Here is a 24,813-nt window from a genome sequence, read left to right as displayed (position 1 = left end):
TAACAACGGGAAAGGGGATCGAAGGAAGTCGGCCAGATTCTATATTAAAGGGATTTTTCCTGCTTTCGCCTGCTGGAATTGAGAAAAAATAACTGGAAAATTCTAAATCATTATATGTTGCAAACTGAATTCAAACACGAGACATCCGGATTGCGAAGCAAAACCACTGTTCATTATTTATAAGTACTGGAAATTTGCCCATCTATATCCATGCGTCGCATATATTTTACAGAATCTGACCTATGAGTGGAATTGATTTTAAACAGTGATGATTTCTATCGGAAGGACTTAAAACACACTGTGTGTGAAAATAGTACAGGGAAAGTACTGGTAACGCTCGTTAAGCACGATCAGAGATATGCCCCCGGGAATAATTTTGTATCTCCCGACGGAATTAAACTCCGACCACCTTCTGAAATCATCACTGATTATAAAGGTGAATGAGAATATGATTGTAAGAAATCTCGATATCTCAAGATTTTTACGATCTTATACTTTTGCGGGGGGAAAAATAAGAACAAGTGGGATTTCGAATTAATTTTGCGTATTGTAAATCTGATTATTGTTATTCTTGCAGTCAGCTATCTCCATAATTGTTGTCTTTTATTAATTTGGAACTAGCACTTGCAATAGCAACATACAGTAATTAAAAAGAAAAAAAGAGCGTTTCTCAATAATGGCTCTCGATGCTTTGTTTATATTTCGTAAACACAAGATGTTAGTAATAATCATACAGTCTGTCGTATAATAATTTATTTCTTCTGAAGGGAATACAGAAAGCATGGTTCTGGTTTTCTGACGTGGGTGAACTCTGGTCATACAAATTGCTGCAATTTTACTCATGCATTTATAAATAAAAATGAATTTCTGTGTGGTACTCAACCAATTAAAATGATATTCGGCATTAATATCAACCGTATGTCTCCCAAGTATCTTATATTGTATTTACAATTTTCGGCATGGAAGTGACGGGGAAATGGTGATAACGTAAAATTAGTCGGTGTCCAATCTACGGGTGACCAAAAGTTTCCGGAATCAAAAACTTCACTTTTTCAAAAATTCGGAATTTATCTGAATTCCAGATTTTTTTTCGAAATCCGGCCGGATTTTTTTCAAAATCTGGAAGTTCTGAATTTCGTTTTTTCCGAAATTGGAATTTTCTAAATTCTGGATTTTTCGATTTTACCTTTCGAATTCCGGAATGTAAAAATTCCAGAATTGACCATCCCCAGTCCAATCCATAGTTTTCGGGGTCGCTGGGATAAACAGTGGTACACCTGATGGCGTTTAAACTTCGGGTTCAGCCCCCACCGGCAGAAGGGGTGAGAAGGGATGAAGATGAGAAAGGGTGATGTTGCTGATTTTTATCATTATATTCTCATTGAAATATTTATCCCAAGAAGAGGAAAGTGTATTTCCATAAACCTATTGCACCTGCGAAGAAGGAATATTTCAGCTTAGTGTCTCGTCTCATAAATCAAATGTTTTTATCAGCAACACTTCAATACATCATTACTTGTTTATCCTTGAAAACCCAATGGGCTTTTTTCTAAAAAAAATAATTAGAATAAACAAAAGATGAGTTTCCTTTTGTGGTTTATTTCAATCCGATAACTAGTCCCAATTCAGTAACACTTGTTCGATGGGCTCATCTCTATGAAATTATACTTTTCTCATGACGTAATCACAGGAAATTTGAGTAGTGATTTCGATAACGAGGAGCTGTGCTAGTATGTATTTTTTTTTTCCAGCTTCATATTTTTTTTTTTTACCCAGAGTTAGATTGTCAGCCAATGATAACATCCAAACATGTAAGGCTGTTAGTGAACGGAAGTAGTTTGTGTTCTCGTATTCATTGTTAAGGCTGGTACATGTAATAGCAGTCACTTGCGCGTGAAGGAAGTACATCAACAGTTCTAACTGCAATGAAGCTCTTTCGTTTGTTACTTTTGTATAGATGTAAAAGCTTAGAAAAGTATTTTTGTACTTATTTTCGCTTCTATTTGTCCGTACAATTAATGCAAACTCCATGGATATAACTGGTAAGTGACTTTCTTTTCGTGGGTGCAAATGATTGCGTTTGCTAAGTAGAAAAAAGGTAGAAAATTTGTATATAAATTGCATGTTATGTTCTTGGAAGTTTATATACCCCTGCAAAAGTAAGCGTGAAGTGCAGACTGAAGCTTAATAAAGAAACATCTCAAAGGCGAAGATTAGATACTTTATTAGTTGTTGATTGCATTGAAACTTAACGTCCCTTTCATCGTCGAGACTATGAGACGTGAACCTACCAGTGTAAGATAGAATCCGAACCTTATAATGCGTTCAAACGTCAAGACCTCGGGAATTGAATCCGAAGCCCTATGCAGCAAAGTGGCACCTAGTCCCTAGACCAACGATGAGAGCTAGTTTTTATTATTTCGAACGTCAAAAATCCAAACGCGATCCCTAGAAGCTTTTTACATTTTGTCTTAGCGCTAGCGGTAAAGAAACAATAGGGTTGTCCGTCGGCGTTGTGTGAAGTCAGTGTTTTTACAAAAGCTCATTCATATGTAGTTGTTTGCCATACATTTTTTTTTTATTATTATTTTCCCTTAGGCCTATACAAGTTAAGTTTTAAGTGTGAGTTACAAGAACAGTGTAATTTAGTGTACGAGCAGGTTCTTCAAAAACATTAAATGTAAGTAGCCTTACGTGCGGTATTGTAATTACTGTATGTACTGTATAACCACTGTATCGATAAAAAAGCATACCGTACAATATATTTAAGACCAAATGGTATTTTCTTGGTCATTTTTGAAAATCCGAACTACCTGTGGTCTCAATTAGTTCGGATTTTCGACTTCCTAGTGTACATGTAATCAAAAATAGCTTTCCCACCTAGAGATGGTGATTTTAGAATTGGGTCGCGCAAGCTTAGGGTCAGTATCTTCAATAACGGTCGTGCTCGCCAAGAACTTGGGCTCAGAAGTCCCTATATACTTCTAAGACTGCGTTCGATTTGAACTCGAACCAGAGAGCCAGACTTGAAAGTTTGGACACCTTTGTTCTACCTTGAGTTTAGTTACGCCATCAAGATTATTCATAATGCATCTTTTTCTTAATTTTCGAAACATTTTAGAACAGAATATGCCAATTTTTGGAAAGTATACCGTTTTATTTTTATAAAGTGATTAGCTAGTCATTTTTATTTTTATAAAGTGATTAGTCCATCCAGATTAGCTACTTTGTTTCCAAGAACGTAAATATTCTGCAAAAGTTTCAGGATCCACATTTAGAATTCAGTTGATCTGCGCTTTTAGAATGTGTATACATAAAGACAAATCCAGAACTGTCAATCGTTTTATTTAATAGCATTTCTAAATTATGTGTATCTTACTCTCTAAATTTCCGATATTGTTCAGTGCGTTTGTGAGATTCTGAAAGTAATGGGTAATGCGATGAAAAGCTTATGCAAAACAACAACTATTTCCGTTCGAGCTTGCTTTCGGAGAGCTGTGCCGCAGTCTTGCAATCCAGTTCTTTGAAGTTGAGATAGTGCGATCTTGCTTAATAGTCATTCACCCGTCAACTGCGTGGAATTGAAGTTCCGGTGTGGTTTGAAGTCTACGTAAATAATTATTAAACCTTATACTTCGGATCCAGGGGGAGGGGGAGCGATCGCCTCTCCCAGAAGAGGAAACTTTCTTATTTTATATATAAATAAAACCCATCCCAGAGTTTGGAGCTCTTAAAAATAGCTCTAAGTAGCAGTTACTTACCCCCCCCCCCTCCCCTGAAGTCCGTCCTGGATCAGCCCTTAGTACGCCAGCCTTTTCGACCTGATCGTACATATTTAGTGCTTTAATAAAATCATAAGATAGTTACAGCATTCTAACTAAAGGGCTTCATTTACGTTATGACTATTCAGTTGTCAACGTTTCTGCAAAATATACCGATAAGCGATTTGTACACTGTAGGCTTACAACGTGTCTGCATTTTAATATGAAATTACAACACATCCCGGTATGTTTGTATCATAAATACAGAATGTAAATATGTTGTTAGAAAACAGTTGGTGCATCACAGAACAAATTCAAGGTTATACTTGTTGCAGTGGCGTAGGGAAGGGGGCCTAGAGGGGCCTCCGCCCCCCCCAAAGAGGTCTGACAATGTACTTTGGTACTTTGATGTTTGTAATTTTTTATATATTTTTATGTTTATATATGTTTTGTTAGTATTTTTTCTATATGTACCTATAACAGCACTTGCCCCCCCAAACACACATCCTGGCTACGCTACTGACTTGTTGTCTTCAGTTTTGGTTAAGGTATGAATAGATCATTGCTGGAAAGAAAGTACCTATATTGGATCAACCAGAAGTCAGCAGAATTACGTATATATATATATATATATATATATATACAGTGGCGTATTTAGGGGGGGGCTTCCGGGCTTAAGCCCCTCCCGAAATCTTACTTACTATAGTAAAGTATATGAAATATCTTGCAGAATTTTCACATTTTCAGGCCAAGCCCTCCCCGAAAGTTAGCAAAGTCCCCCCTGAAACAAAATCGTAAATACGCCACTGTATATATATATATATATATATATATATATATATATATATATAAGTGAAATCCATCCGTCAGCATTTCTCATCCTTGTTAGGGACCAAAGTATGATAAAGGCTGAGGAGTTAGTGATAAAATTGGAGGACATTTCTACGTGTTAGAACAATAGAAAAAATTATTTGACTGGATGGTACAAAGCAGAGTTTAAAAATGAGAAAGAACCATGTTAGAGAGTACGACCGGAAATACGCACGATAAGGATAAAAAATTATATATTTTTTTCCTTTGTCATATCTGACGTACTTCCCGTTCTTCGAGAATCATTATAATAGTTTATGGAGTGTTTTCTCTCACGATTATGCTATTGTGGATGTTATCTAATGTTAGTGGGACAAGTTATTTTAAATTGTAAACAAAAATCACATTGCGTAAAGGTACTTTTAAAAAAGTAAGCATGGTTTCATTTGTAAGGAGTTTGGTTTACTAATTATTTATACATATAGCAGGATGCCTGTTCTTCGCACGGGGAGAATACATTTCATTTTGCGGCATCGCTACTGTCGCTGTTCGTCTAAACAACCCCGAAAACTATGGACTCGACACTAATATCAGTAATTTTCGATCATTTATATATATATATATATATATATATATATATATATATATATATATATATCATCCCTCTCTCCAAGTTGCTGGGCTGAGTTTGAATTGAAACGACTTCAGAAGTATCACTGTTCATTTCAGCAACCCGGAAAACTATGGATTCGACACTGATATCGGTCATTTTCGATCATTTTTATGTATCTCCCCACCTCCACCTCCCTTAAATTGCACCGCCAAAGTGAAATAATAAAACTGTCCGAGGCCTGAACCTCATCTGTGTTGAAAATTTGATCGCGATCTGTGGGGTGGTTCAAGAGTTATCTAGTCATAAAAACAGTCACTTTCATTTGTGTACCTGTATCTATCTATCTATCTACCTATATATATATTTTCTGGATTTCGCAATGGGAGGGGGGGGGGGGCGTGTGACATGAAATATTGTGGTTATCACACCAGGGGCTTCATCAATCTAAACTATCTTACTAGAAACACATATTGGTTTGTTAGGACAAGAAAATGAGGACATGTTAGTAAGTATTTTAGTAGCAAACTATGAAGAAATCTCGAATAAAAGAATATTAAAAAGATTTTAAAAGATTTTACAATGTCTACGTTTCTTCTTCTGTTTATTCGTATATAACAATTTTCCTTTTATTATGACCTCAACTATTTTAAAAAAGAGTACGTATCCAATAATGTAAAATATTATATAATATCTGCGTTCCTTTCTCTGTTGAGTCAAATGTTAACAGAACTTGCTTTCCACATAACTTTTTGTTCCTATTATTCCGTCAACTACTGTCTGTTCCAAATGACAAGTTAAAGGAGCAGTTGAAAACCATTTCTGAAATAACATGTTTGATACCCTACAAAGAAGCGATGATGAAAAATTATTTTTATTTTTCACTTTTTATTTTTAATGTTGATTCTTCCTATTTCTCGTTTCTTTTCGTTTCATCCTTCATTAATTTTTCTTTAGTTTCTGGTCTTGAAGGGGAGGGGGGTCCGGACCCACGCCTTGGGTACGTGCCTGTATATATATATGATACTCTGTTCGTCCGTGCGGGAGACAAAAAATTTCAAAAGCTACCCGATGAATCAGGATGAATATTAGCCAGAATGCAGAGGGTCAAAGGTTAGGAATCGAGTTCTTTAATGGTGATCAAATATTTCCGGTTTCAACGTCGATTACTATAGAGGAGAACCGGTAGCAGATACCGAGAAGCGGGTTTTCTGCAATCGATTAATCGATTCAAGAATACATTTAACCTGCGTACGTCAAATTTATGATTTTATTTCATTTCAAATTCACGTAATTACTAACATACTTTTTCGTATGTAAATCATAATCGTGCTTTCAGTAATATATTTCGCTGTGATAAAGAATCTGTAGCAAATGCAAATGCAGTCTTGTTAAAACATTTTATTAAAAATTCTGTTGTAATCGTAAAAATGGTCGTGTATTGTATTTAAGGATTTGTAGAGTCTTCACTAAAACCGAAAACAGTAGAAATCCACTACAACTTCCCGTTTCAATACTGATCTACATAGAGAAAAGGCAATAAGAGAGAGCGAGAAACGATTTCGTGGAATCGATTAAAGTGTTCTAAGAATAGGTACGATATTTTTTCCGTAACTCTTTATTCAGACCGGAAGTAGCTGAAATGAACCACCTTCGGTTTTAACGTTGACCGCTATAGAGTAAATATAATAATAAATAGCGAGAAGGGGTTTTTCTGCAATCAGTGAAGTGTCCCTAGAATATATTCCATCTCCACTCTAATCTCTCTAGTGGTACTACTACTTCCTGTTGCAAAAATTGAGAGAATATCACGCCATACAAACCAAACAATATTACATGTTGTACGCATGACACTGCTACTTGTTTAAAATACAATTTTCAAAATATTGAAAACCAAAGGACAGTATTAAAATTGACCATACTTGGTTACTTTAACTCTACAACAGCAAATCTGTTTTCCTAACATAAACAGCCAAGGTGAGTCCAATGGACTCACACTGTTGATAACATATTATCAGACCTTACGTTGTGTTGCAAAGTGTAATTTCGTATAATATTTTTAAATGTTTCTTACAGAACATGTAAGTATAACAACACGCATTCCTACCGATACTATATCATATAAAAAAAAAATCTATTGAGCAACAAATAATTTCCAGCCGAATAAAAATTATACGCGATGAGTCCATTGACTCACGTTGGTCGTTTAGGGGTCAAAATTGGTAGCACAAGGTCACGTGTGCAATTTCCAACCACGCATCGTTATTTTCCTCTGTTTCTCTCGAGTTCTTCACTCATACCAACTAGTGAGTCCTTATAACGATCAAAATATTTCCTTCTCTTTGGTTGTTGAGTTGATTTTAGTTTAGCGTCCCGTTCATCAGTGAGGCAATATGAGACGTGGACCTACTGATTAACGTCGAATTCGAACCACATGAGCTTCCGCCGAGAATCGAACCCGGTTCTCCCACGCCAAAGGCGCATACGCTAACCACTTAGCCACGAGGGAGCTATCTTCTGGATAAAAACGGTGGGGGGGGGGGCAGCCAGAACTCATTCCATGATAGGTATATAATGAGTACTATAAACTTTCAAAAATATATAAATAATAGCTTAAATTATCTTTGTCTCTCAACCCGCCCCCGGCCTAGATCCGCCACTGTTTGGAAGGGTTATTAATCTTGAAGTTGATTAATAATATAGATTAAACTATTATTTTAGTTTTAACTCTTCATCAAAATTCTAGCAATTCTGTCGTCTTCTCTATTCCTTTGAAAGCTAGTTTTAGCCTTCTCTTTCATGTTCTTTTATATTGTCTTGTTGGATCCATGTCTTCGCCAAGTTTGTTGTTTCCTCACATTCTAGGATCAAGTGGTTTTCCTACAGGTATGGTATCGGTGTATGCTACTATTTTGTTTTCTGTAAGCATAATCGATATACAATTTCCTAAACTCTCCTGTACTCTATAGCGTATGGAACCCGAAAGTTCAATGCCGCGTTCACAAAAGCTCTCCATTGACTTCTGTCCTTACCCAACTGGATCCAGTTTTTATTTTGTATTCCTATTTCTGCGAGATCCATCTTAATATTGTCCTTCCATCTGCGCCTACGTCTTCCTAATGGTCATTTTCCGATTTGGTTTCCAGTTAAAATTTTGAAAGCGTTCTTACTTTCTTCCATTCTGGCTAAGTGACCTACTCATCTTAACTCCCTAGACTTAATGACCCTATAAATAATATAAATTATGCAGTTCCTCTTATGAAGTTTGTGCCATTCCCCATTTCAATTCCTCTTGAGTCCGAATATTCGCGTTAGGATTTTATTTTCAGATGCTTTCAGTCTGCATTCTTCCCTCAAAGTAAACGACTATGTTTCTCAGCTGTACAGTACAACAGGCGTAAATATCGTTTTACATATTTTAAACTTCAAACTCTTCGACAGAAGCTGCTAAGACAAAAGATTTTGAAGCGAATAACAACAAGAATTCTCTGCTTTCAGTCAACATTTAATTTCTTCGTGGATATGGTTTTAGTCTGTTACTGTACAATTTCCTAAATAGAATTAGAAATATATAGTACAAGATAGGGTGTATTAAATGTACAGCATAGATTTTATTGATATTTTAATTGGCTTACCGTATAAAGGACTTTAAAAAACGAGGACAGTTTTAGATTTCATTAAAAGATTTATAATACTGATTACGAACATGTTAAGTTTCTCTTTTTCGTGCTCACTGCTGAATGTGTTGTGTATATGTAGTATACGAATCTTTAACCCTTGCCCGGGGCCTCCCAGGCCCAGTAGCTTCATATATATATATATATATATATATATATATATATATATATATATATATATATATATATATATATATATATATATATATATATATATATATATATATATATAAGCTATATATTCGAATTTCTCAAGAACCATAAATATTTCGATGACTTTAACTTCGACTAAAGACAGAAGAATTCAGAATTTTATGTCATGAACATATCGAGTTGGTAAGACCCCAGTTGCTGTGTACGTTACAAAAATAGCTTGCCCGGACAAGGGTTAAGTGGCGGCAGTTGTCCGTACCCCAAAGAAGAAGAAGTGTTCCAATTTTTCTTAAATAAAATAATAATAAAAAAACGAACCATTGTTAGGGGCTGTAAAAGAGGATATAACCGGTTAAAAGAGGGCGTCGTAACCTTACATTTTAAGTTTATAGTGAAAAATCTTATTTTGTTATCAATTGAAATCGTTGTGACACCTTGTATACATAAGAAGTTGATTGGTGTGATAAGTATGTTTATGCATTGAAAAAATCTCCGATAAGGATATATATCATGCTTATATCTCAAAGATTTTAATTTCCTTTTTTAGTAGTACGGAATGTGTTTTATCTCAGTCAGTGATTAGATAAAGCTTTGATGCTTGAATGTTTTTTGTTGATTAACGTATCAATCGTAGTATAGGTTAGTTAATGTTCTGATTTTGTGATATTAAGCGTAACGAAAGTGGCACGTATTCCTTCCTACATGATTGGACATGAAAAAGCTTCAAGATTTTGTTCTTGAAGTCATTTGTAAGTGCATTATCAAGTGTGTATATTTACGGTTCAAAGTATTCCAGAATTTTGTTGATCCAGTTTATACATTACTTTGGTGTAGTAGTGTCATACGTTCGTGTTTTCAAACTGTATCTATCTTGTGGTGAAATTATGTTTACGCACTGAAAAAATCTGCGGTAAGGATATATACGAGGCCTGTCTAAAAAGTATCCGACCTTAATTTTTTCCACGCAAAGTAGTGATTCTCAGGCGGCGCCACCGTGCACGGTGGAAGGAGGAACCTTAATGCGCATGCTTGAATTTTTTCACCGCGTTCGCGTGTGCCAGTCGTGAGCTGATGGTCGCGAAGTGAGGTGCTGTTGGTAGTGTTCGTCGGATTTAGTGTTTCTCGCAAGATGACTGAACGAATTGAGCAAAGATACTGCATCAAATTCTGTCAAAGGCTGGGTGATTCTCAAAGCCAAACAATTCGTAAGATTCAGCAGGTGTTTGGAGAAGATGCGATGGGTGTAACACAAATTAAACAATGGTTCAACCGATTCAAAGATGGCCGCACATCAGTCGAGAGTGAGCAGCGTAGCGGCAGGCCCCAAACTGCTCGGAATGCAGCTGTTGTTGAGCGGGTGCGAAATTTGGTGATGGCAGATCGCCGTTTGACAGTGCGGGAGATTGCAGAAGATGTTGGAGTGAGTAAAGATTCTGCACATGCAATTTTACGTGACGATTTGAACATGAAACGAGTGGCTGCTAAATTTGTACCCAAGTTGTTGTCTCAGGAACAAAAAGACACCCGTTTTGACGTTGCACAGGACCTTCTGGACACCACCAGCACTGATCCTGGGTATCTGAATTCCGTGATAACTAGAGATGAGTCATGGGTGTACGGGTACGACCCAGAAACAAAACAACAATCGTCTCAATGGAAGCATCCCGATTCTCCAAGGCCGAAGAAAGCGCGGCAGGTGCGAAGCAAAATCAAGGTGTTGCTGACTGTTTTCTTCGATGCCCGTGGAATTGTGCATCACGAGTACGCACCGGAAGGACAAACAGTGACAAAGGAGTACTATCAAGATGTTCTCAGGCGACTCCGTGACGCAGTCCGGCGCAAAAGACCAGTCATGTGGACAGCGAAGAACTGGCACGTCCATCATGACAATGCCCCAGCACATTCATCCCAATTGATCCACACGTTCTTAGCCAAACATGGAATTACAACCGTTCGCCAACCTCCCTACTCTCCAGACCTGGCTCCTTGTGACTTCTGGTTGTTTCCAAAATTGAAGACGCCTCTGAAGTGATCCCGTTTTGAGAGTAGAGAAGACATAATGCGGAACACGACGACGGAGCTGAACAACATTCCAAAAGAAGACTTCCAGCGGTGTTTCCAGCAGTGGAAGGATCGGTGGGCTAAGTGTGTGGAAGCACAAGGGGCCTACTTTGAAGGGGATTAGGGTCCCAAATCTGTCAGGTATTCGCAACTATTTTTCTGGCCAAAGGTCGGATACTTTTTAGACAGCCCTCGTATTGTCGCTGCGCTTCAAAGAACCGCAATATGTTAAAACCACAACTTTTCAAGAGATGCAAAAAACATTCCGAACTCTTAAAATTTTGCCAAATATTTGAAATACTTGAAAAATATAATAAAATTGGTTCTGCGTATATTATGCACTGGACATTGTTGTAGCTTGCTTCAATAATATTATATTATTATTTTTGTGTTTACGTAGCACCTTTTTGCGCCTTTATAAGCACATAGAGCATTTGTATAGATTAATCAATACGTTCGTGGTGAGAACCTGAAGCCTTTATTTTCAATCTATACTTTTTCTTTTCTTTTTTTTTTTCTTTTTTTTTTTTTTTTTTTTTGTTGTTGTTGTTGTTGTTGTTGTTGTTGTGGCGAAACAATTGAATATTAACTTACCACATTACAAGGGACGCTGCCTGACAGCTTTCGGGTGTATTTGCACGACATAACTCATTTTCGACAAAAATGTTACATAGTGGTTCTTCGAGGCGCAGCGACGATATCAGTTCTTTTGCATAAGTTGTCGAGTTCAAACCCTGATTACGTCATGTAGTGCTGAACTTGTGCGTGAGTGTTTTTGGAGTGCTGCCGTTTTTCTATTTCGTTTCCATAAATTACGTCTTCATCCTTAAATATGCATTTATCTCTTATTATTATTGTTAGCTGAAATAACTGTTTTTCGCACGAGAAGGATAAGATTTATGCGATATATCATATTTGAAAGTAAAGAAATGAATGAAATGTATAAGTAAATAAGGAAGATCAGCCGCATCGACGGTCTCTGCCAATATGAGTTAAATAACGATGACCGTTCTGTTATCCCTGTCAATTCCAGGACTAGCTGACAAGTCCCTTTTTTGCCTAAACTTGGGCTTAATTGTCATCCGGACTGCCACCAATCAGCTTGAGCGATCCCAAAAACTATGGATTCGACACTAATATGACCATTTTGAACATGCTATTTTTCACTCCCCCAGGACCATGGGGGTTAAACTTGAACGGTATTGGGAATGTCACTATTCAAGTCAGCGACCCCAAGAACTATGGATTTGAGGAGCCACGGTGGCTCAGTGGTAGAACGTTCACCTCTGGTGCATGGGATCCTTGGCTCGATCCCAGTTCGCGCCAATTGAACTACGTGGTGTGCATAAATTCTGCATGCATAAAGTCTGATCCCCCTTCCAATGTTTTCTCAAATGAAAATCGAAAAACACTTCGTACGCTGTTCGATCTGGTGTAGATTATCTGTGTACCAAATTTGGTGACTAGGTGACTGCCATGCGAAAATCTGATGACACACTATTTTGTATTCAATTATAGATTATTATTATTATTATTATTATTATTATTATTATTATTATTATTATTATTATTATTATTATTATTATCAAAAATGTGCCAGGGAATTATACATAGTTTTAATCCAAAAAATAATTGTTTTAAGTACTTCAAATATAGACGATAATGTTCTCTTTCTCTGCCCTATGCATCCGTACAGCGATGAATCATACATGTGTGCGTGCACCACCTCATCTCTGGTTTTTATATATATCTGAGTTGTAACTGTTAAGCAATGTTGTGCAACGAATTATTATGAGAACTGAGTCAGTAGATATCAATCAGCGTGAAGTATACGAGTGGGCAAAATCATATCGAAAGGAGGCAGAAATTTCATTCCTCGATACACAAACCTAATCGATACATATCATCCTCCCTATACATGCTCCGTACAAAGACCTAATAGATACATTATAAACGCTAAACGCTTCAGGACACTAAATAATATAGGACTTTGACGATAATATTTCGTAGTTCCACCCTAGAAGCATATAAATTGAATAAGATGCATAACATATCCGAAGATCAATTTCCAGTATAAATATCCTGAATTATGTAGGAAATAAACTTTTTCTTTTTGTCTTGAATTATGGAGGAAATAAACTTTTTTTTTTCTTTTTGTATGTATGGAACTATATGTTTAATTCGGATTCAGTGGTGACCCTCTTGAGGGAAGTCATCGCTAAAAAATTTACATTTTATCGCAACAATCTAAAGGAGTTAGTGCACATTTTATAGCCACAACATGTATACAAGATTTAGTACATATTTGAATTTTCCTTCCCTTAACTTGTAACGTTAAAATGATAATTTTCACCGTTGTGACTTCCATTAAGAGCGGATTCCAGATTTGCATCTTAGAGATGAAATTAAATCTTTTGAGTTTTACGTCCCACGCTTATACTAACTCTGCTAAAGGATATAATGATTATGAGAAATGAATAGAATAGTAGAATAAATAAAGTGGGAAGAAACCAAAGAACCACGAGAAAAACCACACACACGGTGTTTGTCCGCCACAAAATCCACTTTGCGCGAGCTGGGATCGAACCAAGGACCCCACGCCCCAGAGATAAACGCTTTACCACTGAGCCACCGCGGCCCCGATCTGCATCTTTATTCTCTTAGTTCTGAGAAAATGGCGTTGATTTCCAAACAAACATAAAAATCATTTTTGTGGTTTGTCATGTGGTTCGGACTCTAGTTTATTTGTAAACAAAAATTTAAAATTTCCTGTAGCAACAGGCAGTGTTATCGCAAGTTTAATGTGGTATTCTTGCGTTCAATTTACAATGGATGATTCAGATCGCATCCTAAGCCATAGATAAAGCGTCTTTATATATACATATATATATATATATATGAAGGTCACTGCATAAGTTCGTATGTTTTTTTTCTTTTGGTTTGGCAACAATGCGGCGTGAAGCGATTGTGGGGTATCGTTATTCCATTGGTTTGCCGTAATTTCTAGTTTGTGTTGTGAAACACAGGTTTTCTTGATTGTGAACGTATTATTGTATATATTTCAGACAAACAAATATGGAATGTCAAGTTGAGAAAAGTGATCATTTCCGTCACATTTTATTCTTCGAGTTTAACCGAGGTCCCAGTGCAGCAGAAGCTGCGAGAACAATTTGTGCAGTGTACGGAATGAAGCAATTGCTGAAAGGATAACACAGAAATGATTTTCCCGCTTTCGAGCAGGACGGTTTGACTTGTCTGATAATTCACGTTCTGGAAGACCTTTCAGATTTTGACGAAAATTGCTTGAATGAGTTGGTTCATGAGAATCCTCGTCAAACAACGCGGGGAAATGAAGCAAGTTTTTAAAATGTGATCAGTCAAACAGTATTATTACTCCATAATAATGCTCGTCCGCATACGGCAAAATTGAGCAAAGATGTGATTGTTGAACTTGGCTGTGAACTACTTCCTCATCCTCCGTATTCCCCTGACCTTGCCTCTTCAGATTTCCATCTTTTCCGCTCTCTCTTTAACCACATTGAGGGGCAAGTGTTTCCTAATGAAGCTTCTCTTGTACAATGGCTAACAGATTTCTTTCAGTCAAAACCAAAACTATTCTACAGGCGATGCATTGAACTGCTACCTGAAGGTTGGCAGGTCATAGATAGTGGAGGTGAATACATCACTGTGTGATTGTGAGTTAATGTGAGTGACAGAATGTATGCAGTGTATTGTTACACTCGTAGAATATTGTTAATGTTAGTCTATGTTGTTTTGTATTTGAATTAACAAAACAGCAGAATAAAAATAAAATATAAAAACTGCACGAATTTATGCATCGACCCAATAGCTTTAGTAGAATAAAAGAACGTTAAACAAATACAGTAAAGTCCCTAAAACTCGGCACTCCGGATAACTTGGCCACACACTGGCAGGGAAGGAAAAAAAAGAAAGAAAGAAAGCGCCCAGACCTGTACAAGGTCGTTGCCGGGTTTTTTTCTGAGTTCTGTCTTATCAGGTAAATTACTGTACTGTGTATTCATTTATTTTCATTTTTATGTATAGTAAAGGTTCTATGCCTTCATCAAGTATGTACTTTTCCTTTGTTTAAGGGTAATTGGGTAATTTATTCTCTGTTGTATTCTCAAGCAATCAATATATACAAGTACAACACTGTATTTTCTGAGGAAACACTCGTACTTATTCTTTTTTAGCCTCATTCCCGATAAAGCGGCATTTTCACAAACTCGGCCACCCTTCCGTCCACATTAGGCCTTGTTTGCAAGGCTCTACTGTATTTGCATTTTGGCTAAACTGATTAAAACCCTAAAGAAGAGTTATTTTGTTTTCATATAATCCTAAATATAGTCGCCATCGAAAATGCATATCAACCTCAAATCTTCTCTCAGTACAGAATTATGTTCATGTTCTCTGAAAGAATCAGATTAGTTGAAGAGAACAAATGCTAAGAGGGGCAGTGCTCGAAGTAGAGAAATAAGCGTGATGGAATACTCCTTAAGCATACCTCGCATTGAATATAAACATAATATTGCTTTTGTTACTAGGAGATAAATTTGCTCTTGCCTTCGACACTAGATTGTACAAACAATTCCTTAAATTTGCCCTTTTCGAGCACTAGAGAGTAGGTATATATACTTCCTGGTTGACAAAAGTGTAACAGTAGTCTTGTAAAGAAAAGGGTATTTATTCGTAAATATTTGAACAGAACTACAATTGCAAAAGCAGTAAATCAGTAACTTCATTGTGCAAGGACTGATCAGCTTAGTTTTTCACTGGTTACGCTTCTTACTATTGTTCGGCAAAAATAATAGTCGTTAAACAAAATCATCATTATAAAGGTGGGATGGGCAAACTTTTCTCTTTTGGAGTTTGTCTTCTTCCTGATTTTCAGAAAATCATCATCTCCGACAGTTTTGTGTGATAGTAAATTTTTCCCTCTATTTCTTCTAAGTGTTTCATAAGTTAGACACTATCTGAATTGTCAGTAACTAATTTACTTAATTCATGTATGTATGATAAAATGAATATTTCGAATATGCATAATCTCTGTTTTCCCTTTGTTGTTTCAGATAACACAACATCACAGTTATTGAATTCACCTCGAGACAGAACGACGAAACGAGATGGGAAGGAATATCGTGCTTTGTGGAAGAAGGCCATCATGCAACAAATACTTCTTATTCGAATGGAGAAAGAGAACGCTAAAATAAAAGGTTAGAATCTGATATTTTATTTATTTATTTTAATTATGTATACTTATTTATTTCTTGTTAGGCAAAATATATTAATTTTGTGATTAGAGTAACCTCTATATTAATCCTTAGAGTAACATTTTTTCTTAGATATGGGTTACATAATTACAGTAGGAGTCATGAATAATTCCTTAAAATTGCATCTTATGCTTATTTGAAGTAATGCCAAAAATCTATGCGTCTGTTTTTCTTTTTTTCGACCTCTTTCGAGGTGTCTACTTCAGGTGTAGATAGAGTTTCCAGATTTTGTAAACAAAAAAACCGGGACACCAACCTCAGGTTATACCTAGGTATATAAGGTCAGGGTTCCTACTCATTTGGTCAGGTCCTGGTTATTGCTCACAAGTTTCAAGTTCATTCTATACACAATTAACACAAATGAAGCTTCACAAGGGATATATTTGTATAAAGAATGTGAAAAGGCAACATAAGAGCTGCCTGGTGTCCTTTATTCCTAATTCCGATTTGTTGTGTTTAACAGGTCCTAAATATTGTACCAATTACAACGCATCCTCCCATTTAGATCTCAGAGATACTTTTTCTTTCTTGCATCATCACCTGAGTCAGAAACACTACCTTAAAGGAAATACAAATTTAGCATTTACCAAGAAAAGATACATTTACGCCATATTCAGAACGTGAACAAAATGTAAATTGCTTTAAAGTCTTACGCAGGCTCTCCAAAAAAAATCCAGTATCAAAATTAAAGAAGATAAACAACTTTCATGTGTTTAACTGACACTTCTTGTGCTAGAGTAAGTTGTTACGGAATTGTAACCTGAAAATTATTGAAAATTTTATCACATAAAGGAAAGTATATAAATCCAAAATTATTTAATACATGCACAGCATTTTTAGAAATATTTATCCACACACGGGAAAGCATATTAAAGACAACTCAGTTTAGTTATCGTTGAAGTAGGATTTCAAATGACTACGGATCTAAATGCGACAGACACTCAGCTAACCTTCCATATTTTTCTTAAGAATACTAGCAGTGAATTGCTCGAAAAATGAAGCAAATTATAGATACCAATTGTGTAAAACACGTAAGAAGTCTTTCGGACTCTTAGATTAATTTGCGAAAGTAATATAGCGAGCAAAAGCTTAAAATATCCCTTCGCAGGAACACGGGTTTTGCAATTACACAATATTTTTTCGCTGGTGTAAATTTCTGCTGGCAAAAATTATGGTTTTATTATTAAGGTGTTCTAAATTCCTGTCCCCTTGCTACGGTAATGTTCGCAAACTTCTTGAACTCTTTTCCTCTAGGTCGTAAAGTATATACAGGAGCAGTTAGTATAATTTCCAAAACAGAAATATTGAAGCTAACAATGGATTTTGTAACTGTAAGCTCTACTTTGAAATAATAAGTAGAAATTTAAAACCACGAGTCGGCACCTGTTTCAAGCACGTCTTATAAGAAATGTTTGATGTAGCAGAATGGAAGTTTAAAACAGTACGTTCAGAGTAGCTAAAATCATCCACTTTAGGCTAAAATCCTTTTTTTTCCTCCTCTGGATGGAAGTTAAACAACTCATAGGATGAAAGAATAGATGTGATTTTCAAACTCCTTGTTTGTATAGCAAAATTAATTGGCTATACAAATCTTCCGAAAACATTTCGTTTTTAGGTGAGACGTACTAGTTCTTGCAGGTTGATCTTTTTCAATCTGAAGAAAGAAAACCGGGACAAACAGGCGTCCCGAAAGCCTTTCTCTGGACAGTAAATTCTTTCATTGAAAACCGGGACGTCTGGCAACTCTAGGTGTATACAACCGTAACAACGATATCATTTTTTTCTTCTTCGTATTAAGTAAAAAATCACAAAAATTACATGTCGCATATACTCCGTCTTCCGTGGCCAAATAATTAAATTTTAGTTCCATTTCCATCAGAGAAATCTTCATTTTAGATCACATAGATGGTAGATTCATAGATCCTGTATCTAACTTTGCTGGGAAGCCATAATTAATACCATTACGTACGTATTGATATCGTTATAAATTCACAGTTGTTATTTTAAGATAATCAACACTTAACCAAGTGACTGCATTATACAGAATGTTTCAAAACAACACCGACAACGTTTGGGAGGTGATTTTGACATCATGATTACACAAAAGTATAGACCAACCTGGGTGCACAAATGCTTCCTTTCGGAGTTATAGGCTGCCGAAAACATGAAGAAAAAAAATGAAAAAAAAAAGAAAAAAGAAAGAAAGAACTTTAAATGCTTATAGCTCCACAACTATGGGATCTACCGTAGTAGGGTCAAGACTTTACTTAGGAATTAGTATGTGCCCTATCCAGATATCAGAATCCTCCGGTACTTCCGTGACAATTTTTACAGAGGTAATTGGTGAGTATTTCAAATTATATGCCCGTAGCCAAACTCCCTCTATAAAAATTGTTGTGTGAGTACAGAGTACAGCAGGATTCTGAAACGTATTTTTGGGCAGCGTAGTTCCTATGTAAAGTCTTCACCTGACTACGGTAGGTCCCATAGTTGTGGAGCTATGGATCTTTAAAAAGGTTTATGTTTTCGGCAGCCTATAACTCCGGAAGGAAACATTCGTGCACTCAAGTTGGTCTATACTTTTTGTCTTATCTTGGTGTCAGGAAACACCTCCCAAACGTTATCGGTGTTGTTTTGAGACACCCAGTAGACTGATACCTTGCACTATTAATGTCAAGAGTGTTTCTTTTTCCTCAGTGTACAAAATCTGCTTAAAACAGGTTTATATCCGTGAAATTACATACATAAATTCTTGGGCCGTCAATTCTCTACCATTAAAAACATATTTCCGCTTAGATAAGAATCGTTTACGTGCAAGTCTCAGTCTTCGTGAGTTAAAAATGGCTCATAATGGTATATGTATTTGAGCTTACTTGACGTGATAAAACTAATACTGCATTATGAACTAACACAAACAAAATGCATTTCCTGTTTGTAGTCTGTTCTCAAGTACTTTTCCTGCGTGTTTCATATAGTTGCAATTGTATTTTGAAGGTTTTCAACGTTTGTGTTTGTTTTATTTTACAGCCCATCAAGAAGAGGCAACCGTAAAGCGTATCAAGCTAGAATATGACGAAATCAGTTTCTGTGTAAAAGAAGTTGTTGAAGTTTGGGACCTTCTTGTTAGTAAAGAGAGCAGAATTTCTACGAAATGTGACTCACAAATGCTTCTGCAAGCAATTAGACAAGGTAAGAATGACCTTCCAGTTTTCAAATTTCATAATTGTTTATTGTGTGTTTTGGCTTCATACTAGCCAGTTTCGGAAATTGTAAAAGAGCTGAAGGGTTAAGTTGAAATAGTAAATAAAATTTAATATATAGACAGTCACGTGACAGATAGCTCTTTTAAACTTAATGTATGTTTTCTTGGTTCAATATCTTTGCTATATGACAAGGGGGTTTAAAGCTTAACGTAAGATCCGAATGACTTGTACTTAAATATATCCGTTTAACTACGAAAAAGCTCTTAATGCATGTGTTTAATTATTCTTGGAATAGGTATCGTTGTTGAATCACGCCGTTTATGCTGTTATCGGAGTTTGAGGAGAGTAACTTAGTAGGCCAGAACTAAGCGGAATGGCTGTACTATCAAGTTATGTCAAGTTTGTTAAGTGATGTTGGTGAATCTCAGTCGACAATTATAAAATACAATAACCAGATTTCGAAAAACCCGGGCAGATAACTGAATATAATGATTGATAGATGAAAGCAAAGGTTGGCTCTCGTTAACTTAATTGCCGAATTTAACTTAATTCTTCTCACATCACTCTAGTAACTTCTAGGGATTTATGATTATCCTTGCGAAATAGAAGTTGTTACGTGCTACAGTGGTGTCAAGAAAGAGCTTGTGTAAAAAAACAAAAATGGCCGCATAATGTCCCATGAGGACCAGGACAATGGTAACCTTTTGCATCTCTTCAGTCAAGACTCACAAAAACAATTCTGGAAAGGCAGCGAGGCTGTCTACTACAATGATTCTCCATATGGGTGATCATGTAAGAGGTATTGAAGTATCTGTTGGTATGTCCAAATAAAAATCAGTCAACTGCTATAATATGCATGACCTGCATATTCATTAACACATTATTTGTACACATGTAGTTTGATTACTCAATCTGCGATACAGAATATCTGTTTTAAGTACTGTACCTTATCTTTCTGTGGACGAACTGAATGAATTTCAGAGAACCGTCTACAAACTTCACTAAGAGAAAAACTGACTTTACTATAAGAAAACTCTTATATTTTTCCTCTCTCTCTCTCTCTCTCTCTCCACAATTATAATTATGTATTTATTTTACTTTCCAATAGGAGTTTTGAGGATAGTTACACGAACTCGAATAGTTATGTAAATTCGCAATTGAACTGAGTGAAATCCGTAGGTAATGGCAAATGTCACTGCTTAAGCGTATTAAATCTGCTACACACGGATAGCTTTCAGATTTCCCATAGGATGTGAACGGGTTATAGTGCAAGTGAATAATACCAGACCAAAACAATGTAAAACAACTATTACTGCAAAACATCAGTCAGTTGGCTAAATGTGATGGCTAGTGATAAGTAATGACTTCTTACACTAATTAAAGTAATTATGTTTCTGTTGGGAATGATTCTTGATTTTAGTACATTATTGATTCAGTCACTAAGAGGAACTTTCAAAACCTGAACACCTAAACATTCATTAATGCATTTTTCTAAATGTATTCGTACTGTTGCTGGTGGATGAACACAGCGTGTATTTCATGTTTTAACAAGTATTGAATACTCAATCAGAGGATATAATCACAACTGTTTCATGTATTAACACTCACCCAGCGAAGATACTAGGAATAACGTATCCGACGAACATAGGGTCATTTTTGACCCATCAATATTTTAATTATTTTCTTTAAGGAGAACATAGTGTTATTACTAGATTTCCACCTAATTTAAAGCTTGATATTAGTGATGAGCGTATTGGTCTTCAGTGGCGGATTTAGAAGATAAAACTTGGGGAGAGGGGGTTGGCAGCCTGAACCCAGACTATGATAGCTTCAGCAATTTCTTTTTGCTGTGTAATCAGTTCACGAAATACCTCATCTGAAGTTTTCAAAAACTTTTGCTCGGACATTATTACTGCACAGAGAACAGACGTGCACAGTTTACTTACATTCTTCTTCTGCACGAGTGAAATTGGACTAAAATGTTTGATATTTACTTTGACAGGCAGTGTTGCCAGCTCGTGAAGGGAAATTTCCCGTCCGAAGACATGACATTTTCCAATATGATTCAATGTTTCCCACAAATATATAAGGCATACGAACACACCCAGATATGCATATATACTGCCATGTGTTTCCATTGGTACATATTTTGAAGAAAATTATCATATCCTATATATTTGGAAGAAAATATCCCGCATTCCTGCCATTGATATGCATTTCCCGTTTTGTTGGATTTTTGCCACTTGCCAACACTGCTGACATGTTGGAGCATGTTAAGGGAATGAGGAAAGAGTAGAAATGATCATGCTGAGTGAGTAAAATGGCAACAAATCAAACGGTGTAAGGCAGACAAGACAAATAAAATATCCTTCACGTAAACCTCAAAGACTGAGTCATTCAAGACCCAGACAAAGAATTGTTTATTTGTGGTTGACAAATAAAGAATACTAGGATAATAGAAGGGTTATTGCATGGCTCGTAGGTTAAAAGAAGCATACCTAGGCCGATGACCGAAAAAAAGGAAGAAGAAATAGGAAAAAAGTTAAAATAAAACATTTGTGGGTCAAAAATGACCCGATCTCCGTTGGGCGAGTGTTAACTAACAAATATTAACAACTATAATTGCACCAAATTTAAATATAGCTTGCTTTTTGTTCTACAAAATATTCTTCTTAACAAGTGGAGAAAAAAAGAGACAAGTTCTATTAAATTTTAGTTTCGCAGTAAATATGAGAATATAAGAAATATTTCTTGTTGGGAGTCTAAGCTTTCAAGGACTTCCATATTGGAGTGCATTCATGAAATGAATGAAATGAAATTGTAGGTTAACGTCCCGCAGTTTAGACGAAAGGAGAGGGATGATTAATAAAAGTGAATTATTGTGAAATTACATTTGTGTTCTACCGGGAATCGAACCTTGGACCACGGTACATTCATAAAAGGTACAAATAATATTAATGTATAACGTGTAAAACTACAAGTATTATCACTTACGTTCAAAAGTAGTTTAAACTATAACTTACAAAGAGTAAAAAATTATTTGACTGGACCGAGATTCGAACCCGAGATCTCCGGCATACCGTGCCGATGAGTTAACTACTACGCTACGCAGTTCGCTTCCCAGAACAGTCAAATACTCTCCCACTCCTGCAGTCGGTGCTCTCTACTTAAACCATATGGATTGTACCACAGCCTAGCTGCTGTGCATGGTCAATCAAGTGTCCATATATATATTGAGAACACCTTTTGACGGTTGTGATTTCATATATTAAAGAAAGGAGGAAACGGCGGATTTAAACGTACTGAATTCGCACCTACAGAGGATTGTAGTGTGTAAAAATAAGTTTAAATCAGTTATTTCCCCTTTTCATTAAAATATGTGGTTTAAACTTTTTTAGTTCTATGAAATGGGATTTGTATAAAATGTAGTAGTTTTTAGTTCGTTGGATTAGAGCTACAGATCCCGTTTCAGCGCCAACAGTGATGAGACAGAACGTACAGAATTTAACGTAAAATCCGAATCATGTGATTTCTCGCTCCTCACTGTATATGTTATTTCACATGTTTATAGCAAGTTGAAGTATTTAAATACTTCGTTTTGTTTGTCAGGAGTTCCAAGAAGTAAACGAGGTGATGTGTGGCAGTTTCTGGCAGAACAGTTTTGTATGAAGCATTCTCCAATGGATTCCACTAACTTCCCTAATTACAATGCTCAGTACTGTGATCTTCTCAAGCAGCTTACGTCACATCAACATGGAATACTCATTGACTTGGGTAATTATACATTTATAGTAATTCCTTAGAGGAGACTTCAAAGGGTTCAAGAACAGAAAAACTACATTTGGAACCAAAATTTGTATGATTTCATAATGTACGCATATTTGTTACTTATATGTTCCTTTGTCCTAATTTAATTGAGGGGTTTATATCTTCAGGTGCAGACCTAGGATCCAGTTATCTATATCACTTAGTTACTTTATTAATAATTATTTTGTAACATAATTAATTCATTGTAAAAGTTGATTATGGGATTGGAGATAGATCTCCTTGTCTTAGTTAAATCTAACAATACTTTTTTGTTATCCTAGTTGCAGTACTTGCTTTATCGTCCATTGTCATTTTGTAATATTAGTTTAAGAGACAATGAAAAATGTCGACAATAATTGGTCTTGATAAAGTGTGAATTATGATAAATCTAAAAGAGAGAGCAAAAGAAGGAACCACATTAATATTTTTTATGTGTTTCGTAACATACTACAAATATTAGATCTTGGATACAAACAAAAGCAGAAATCACTGTACAAACAGCCGGAATATGACATTATGACTTAAGCAGTCATTTACATTGCATTTTATATATTAATGTTGGTGGTATTTTGATATTCACACTGTTTTCATACCTTATTAATTAGATTGATTCACCTTTTATTCTAATAAAATTTTGCTCTTCATGTATTCTGATTTTTAAAAAACAAACTGTTAATTCTATCTTGAAGCTTTTATCGGAAAAATGTAACGGGTGTTAATAAACAGCATAATAAGTCGAGTGGCTTACAAAATATATATATTTTTTTTTCTGAAAACATTTATATTTGTACACACAAATTGCAATATAATAGCTCACAGGATGCCTTAATCTGGAATCTATATATATAAAATTGAAAATCACTATGACTCTAAATCTCCTGAACCGCCCGACCGATCTCGATCAAATTTGTAACATGGATGAGGTTCAAGACTGGGCTGGTTTTAGGCTATTCACTTTGACGGTAGAACTTAGAAGCGGGGGAGGAGGTATAAAAAAAATAAAACTTAATAACTCCTGAATCACTCGATCGATCTCGATCAAATTTTCAACATAGATGAGGTTTAGGCCTGGGATTGTTTTTATGATTTAAATTTGACGGAGCAACGTAGGGGAGAAGAAGGAGGGGGACACACATAAAAATCAATTTATATAAGACTGAAAGTGACTATTTTTGTAACTTAATAACTCTTGAACTATAAGACCGATCTCAATCAAGTTTTCAAGATACATGAGGTTCGGATCTGGAAACATTTTTGTAATTTTACTTTAACGGTAGATCCTAGGGGAGGGGAAGGGAACGGGACATATAAATAAAAATCAATAAAACCTAATAACTTTTGAACCACCTAACCAATATCGATCAAATTTTCAACATATATGAGAGTCGGACCATGGGTGTTTTTATCGTCTCACTTTGACGAGCCAACGTAGGGGAGGGA

General features: G+C 35.9%; 1 protein-coding gene across 1 annotated transcript in view; it reads left to right on the top strand.

Annotated features, from left to right (window-relative positions):
* Positions 1 to 24,813, top strand: part of plx (PTB_TBC1D1_like and TBC domain-containing protein plx) — a gene marked incomplete in the record, with an annotated part of 324,926 nt that overhangs the window by 277,725 nt on the left and 22,388 nt on the right. The window contains 3 exon segments of the mRNA XM_081728163.1: positions 16,163 to 16,306; positions 19,391 to 19,552; positions 23,176 to 23,340. Of these exon segments, the coding sequence (XP_081584289.1) occupies positions 16,163 to 16,306; positions 19,391 to 19,552; positions 23,176 to 23,340 (471 nt within the window).

The sequence above is a fragment of the Thermobia domestica genome, chromosome 10, assembly GCF_964235325.1.
Source record: "Thermobia domestica chromosome 10, izTheDome1.hap1.1, whole genome shotgun sequence".
Classification (NCBI taxonomy): domain Eukaryota; kingdom Metazoa; phylum Arthropoda; class Insecta; order Zygentoma; family Lepismatidae; genus Thermobia; species Thermobia domestica.
Note: the sequence above shows the minus strand (reverse complement) of the source record. Positions and strands in the feature narration are given on the sequence as shown.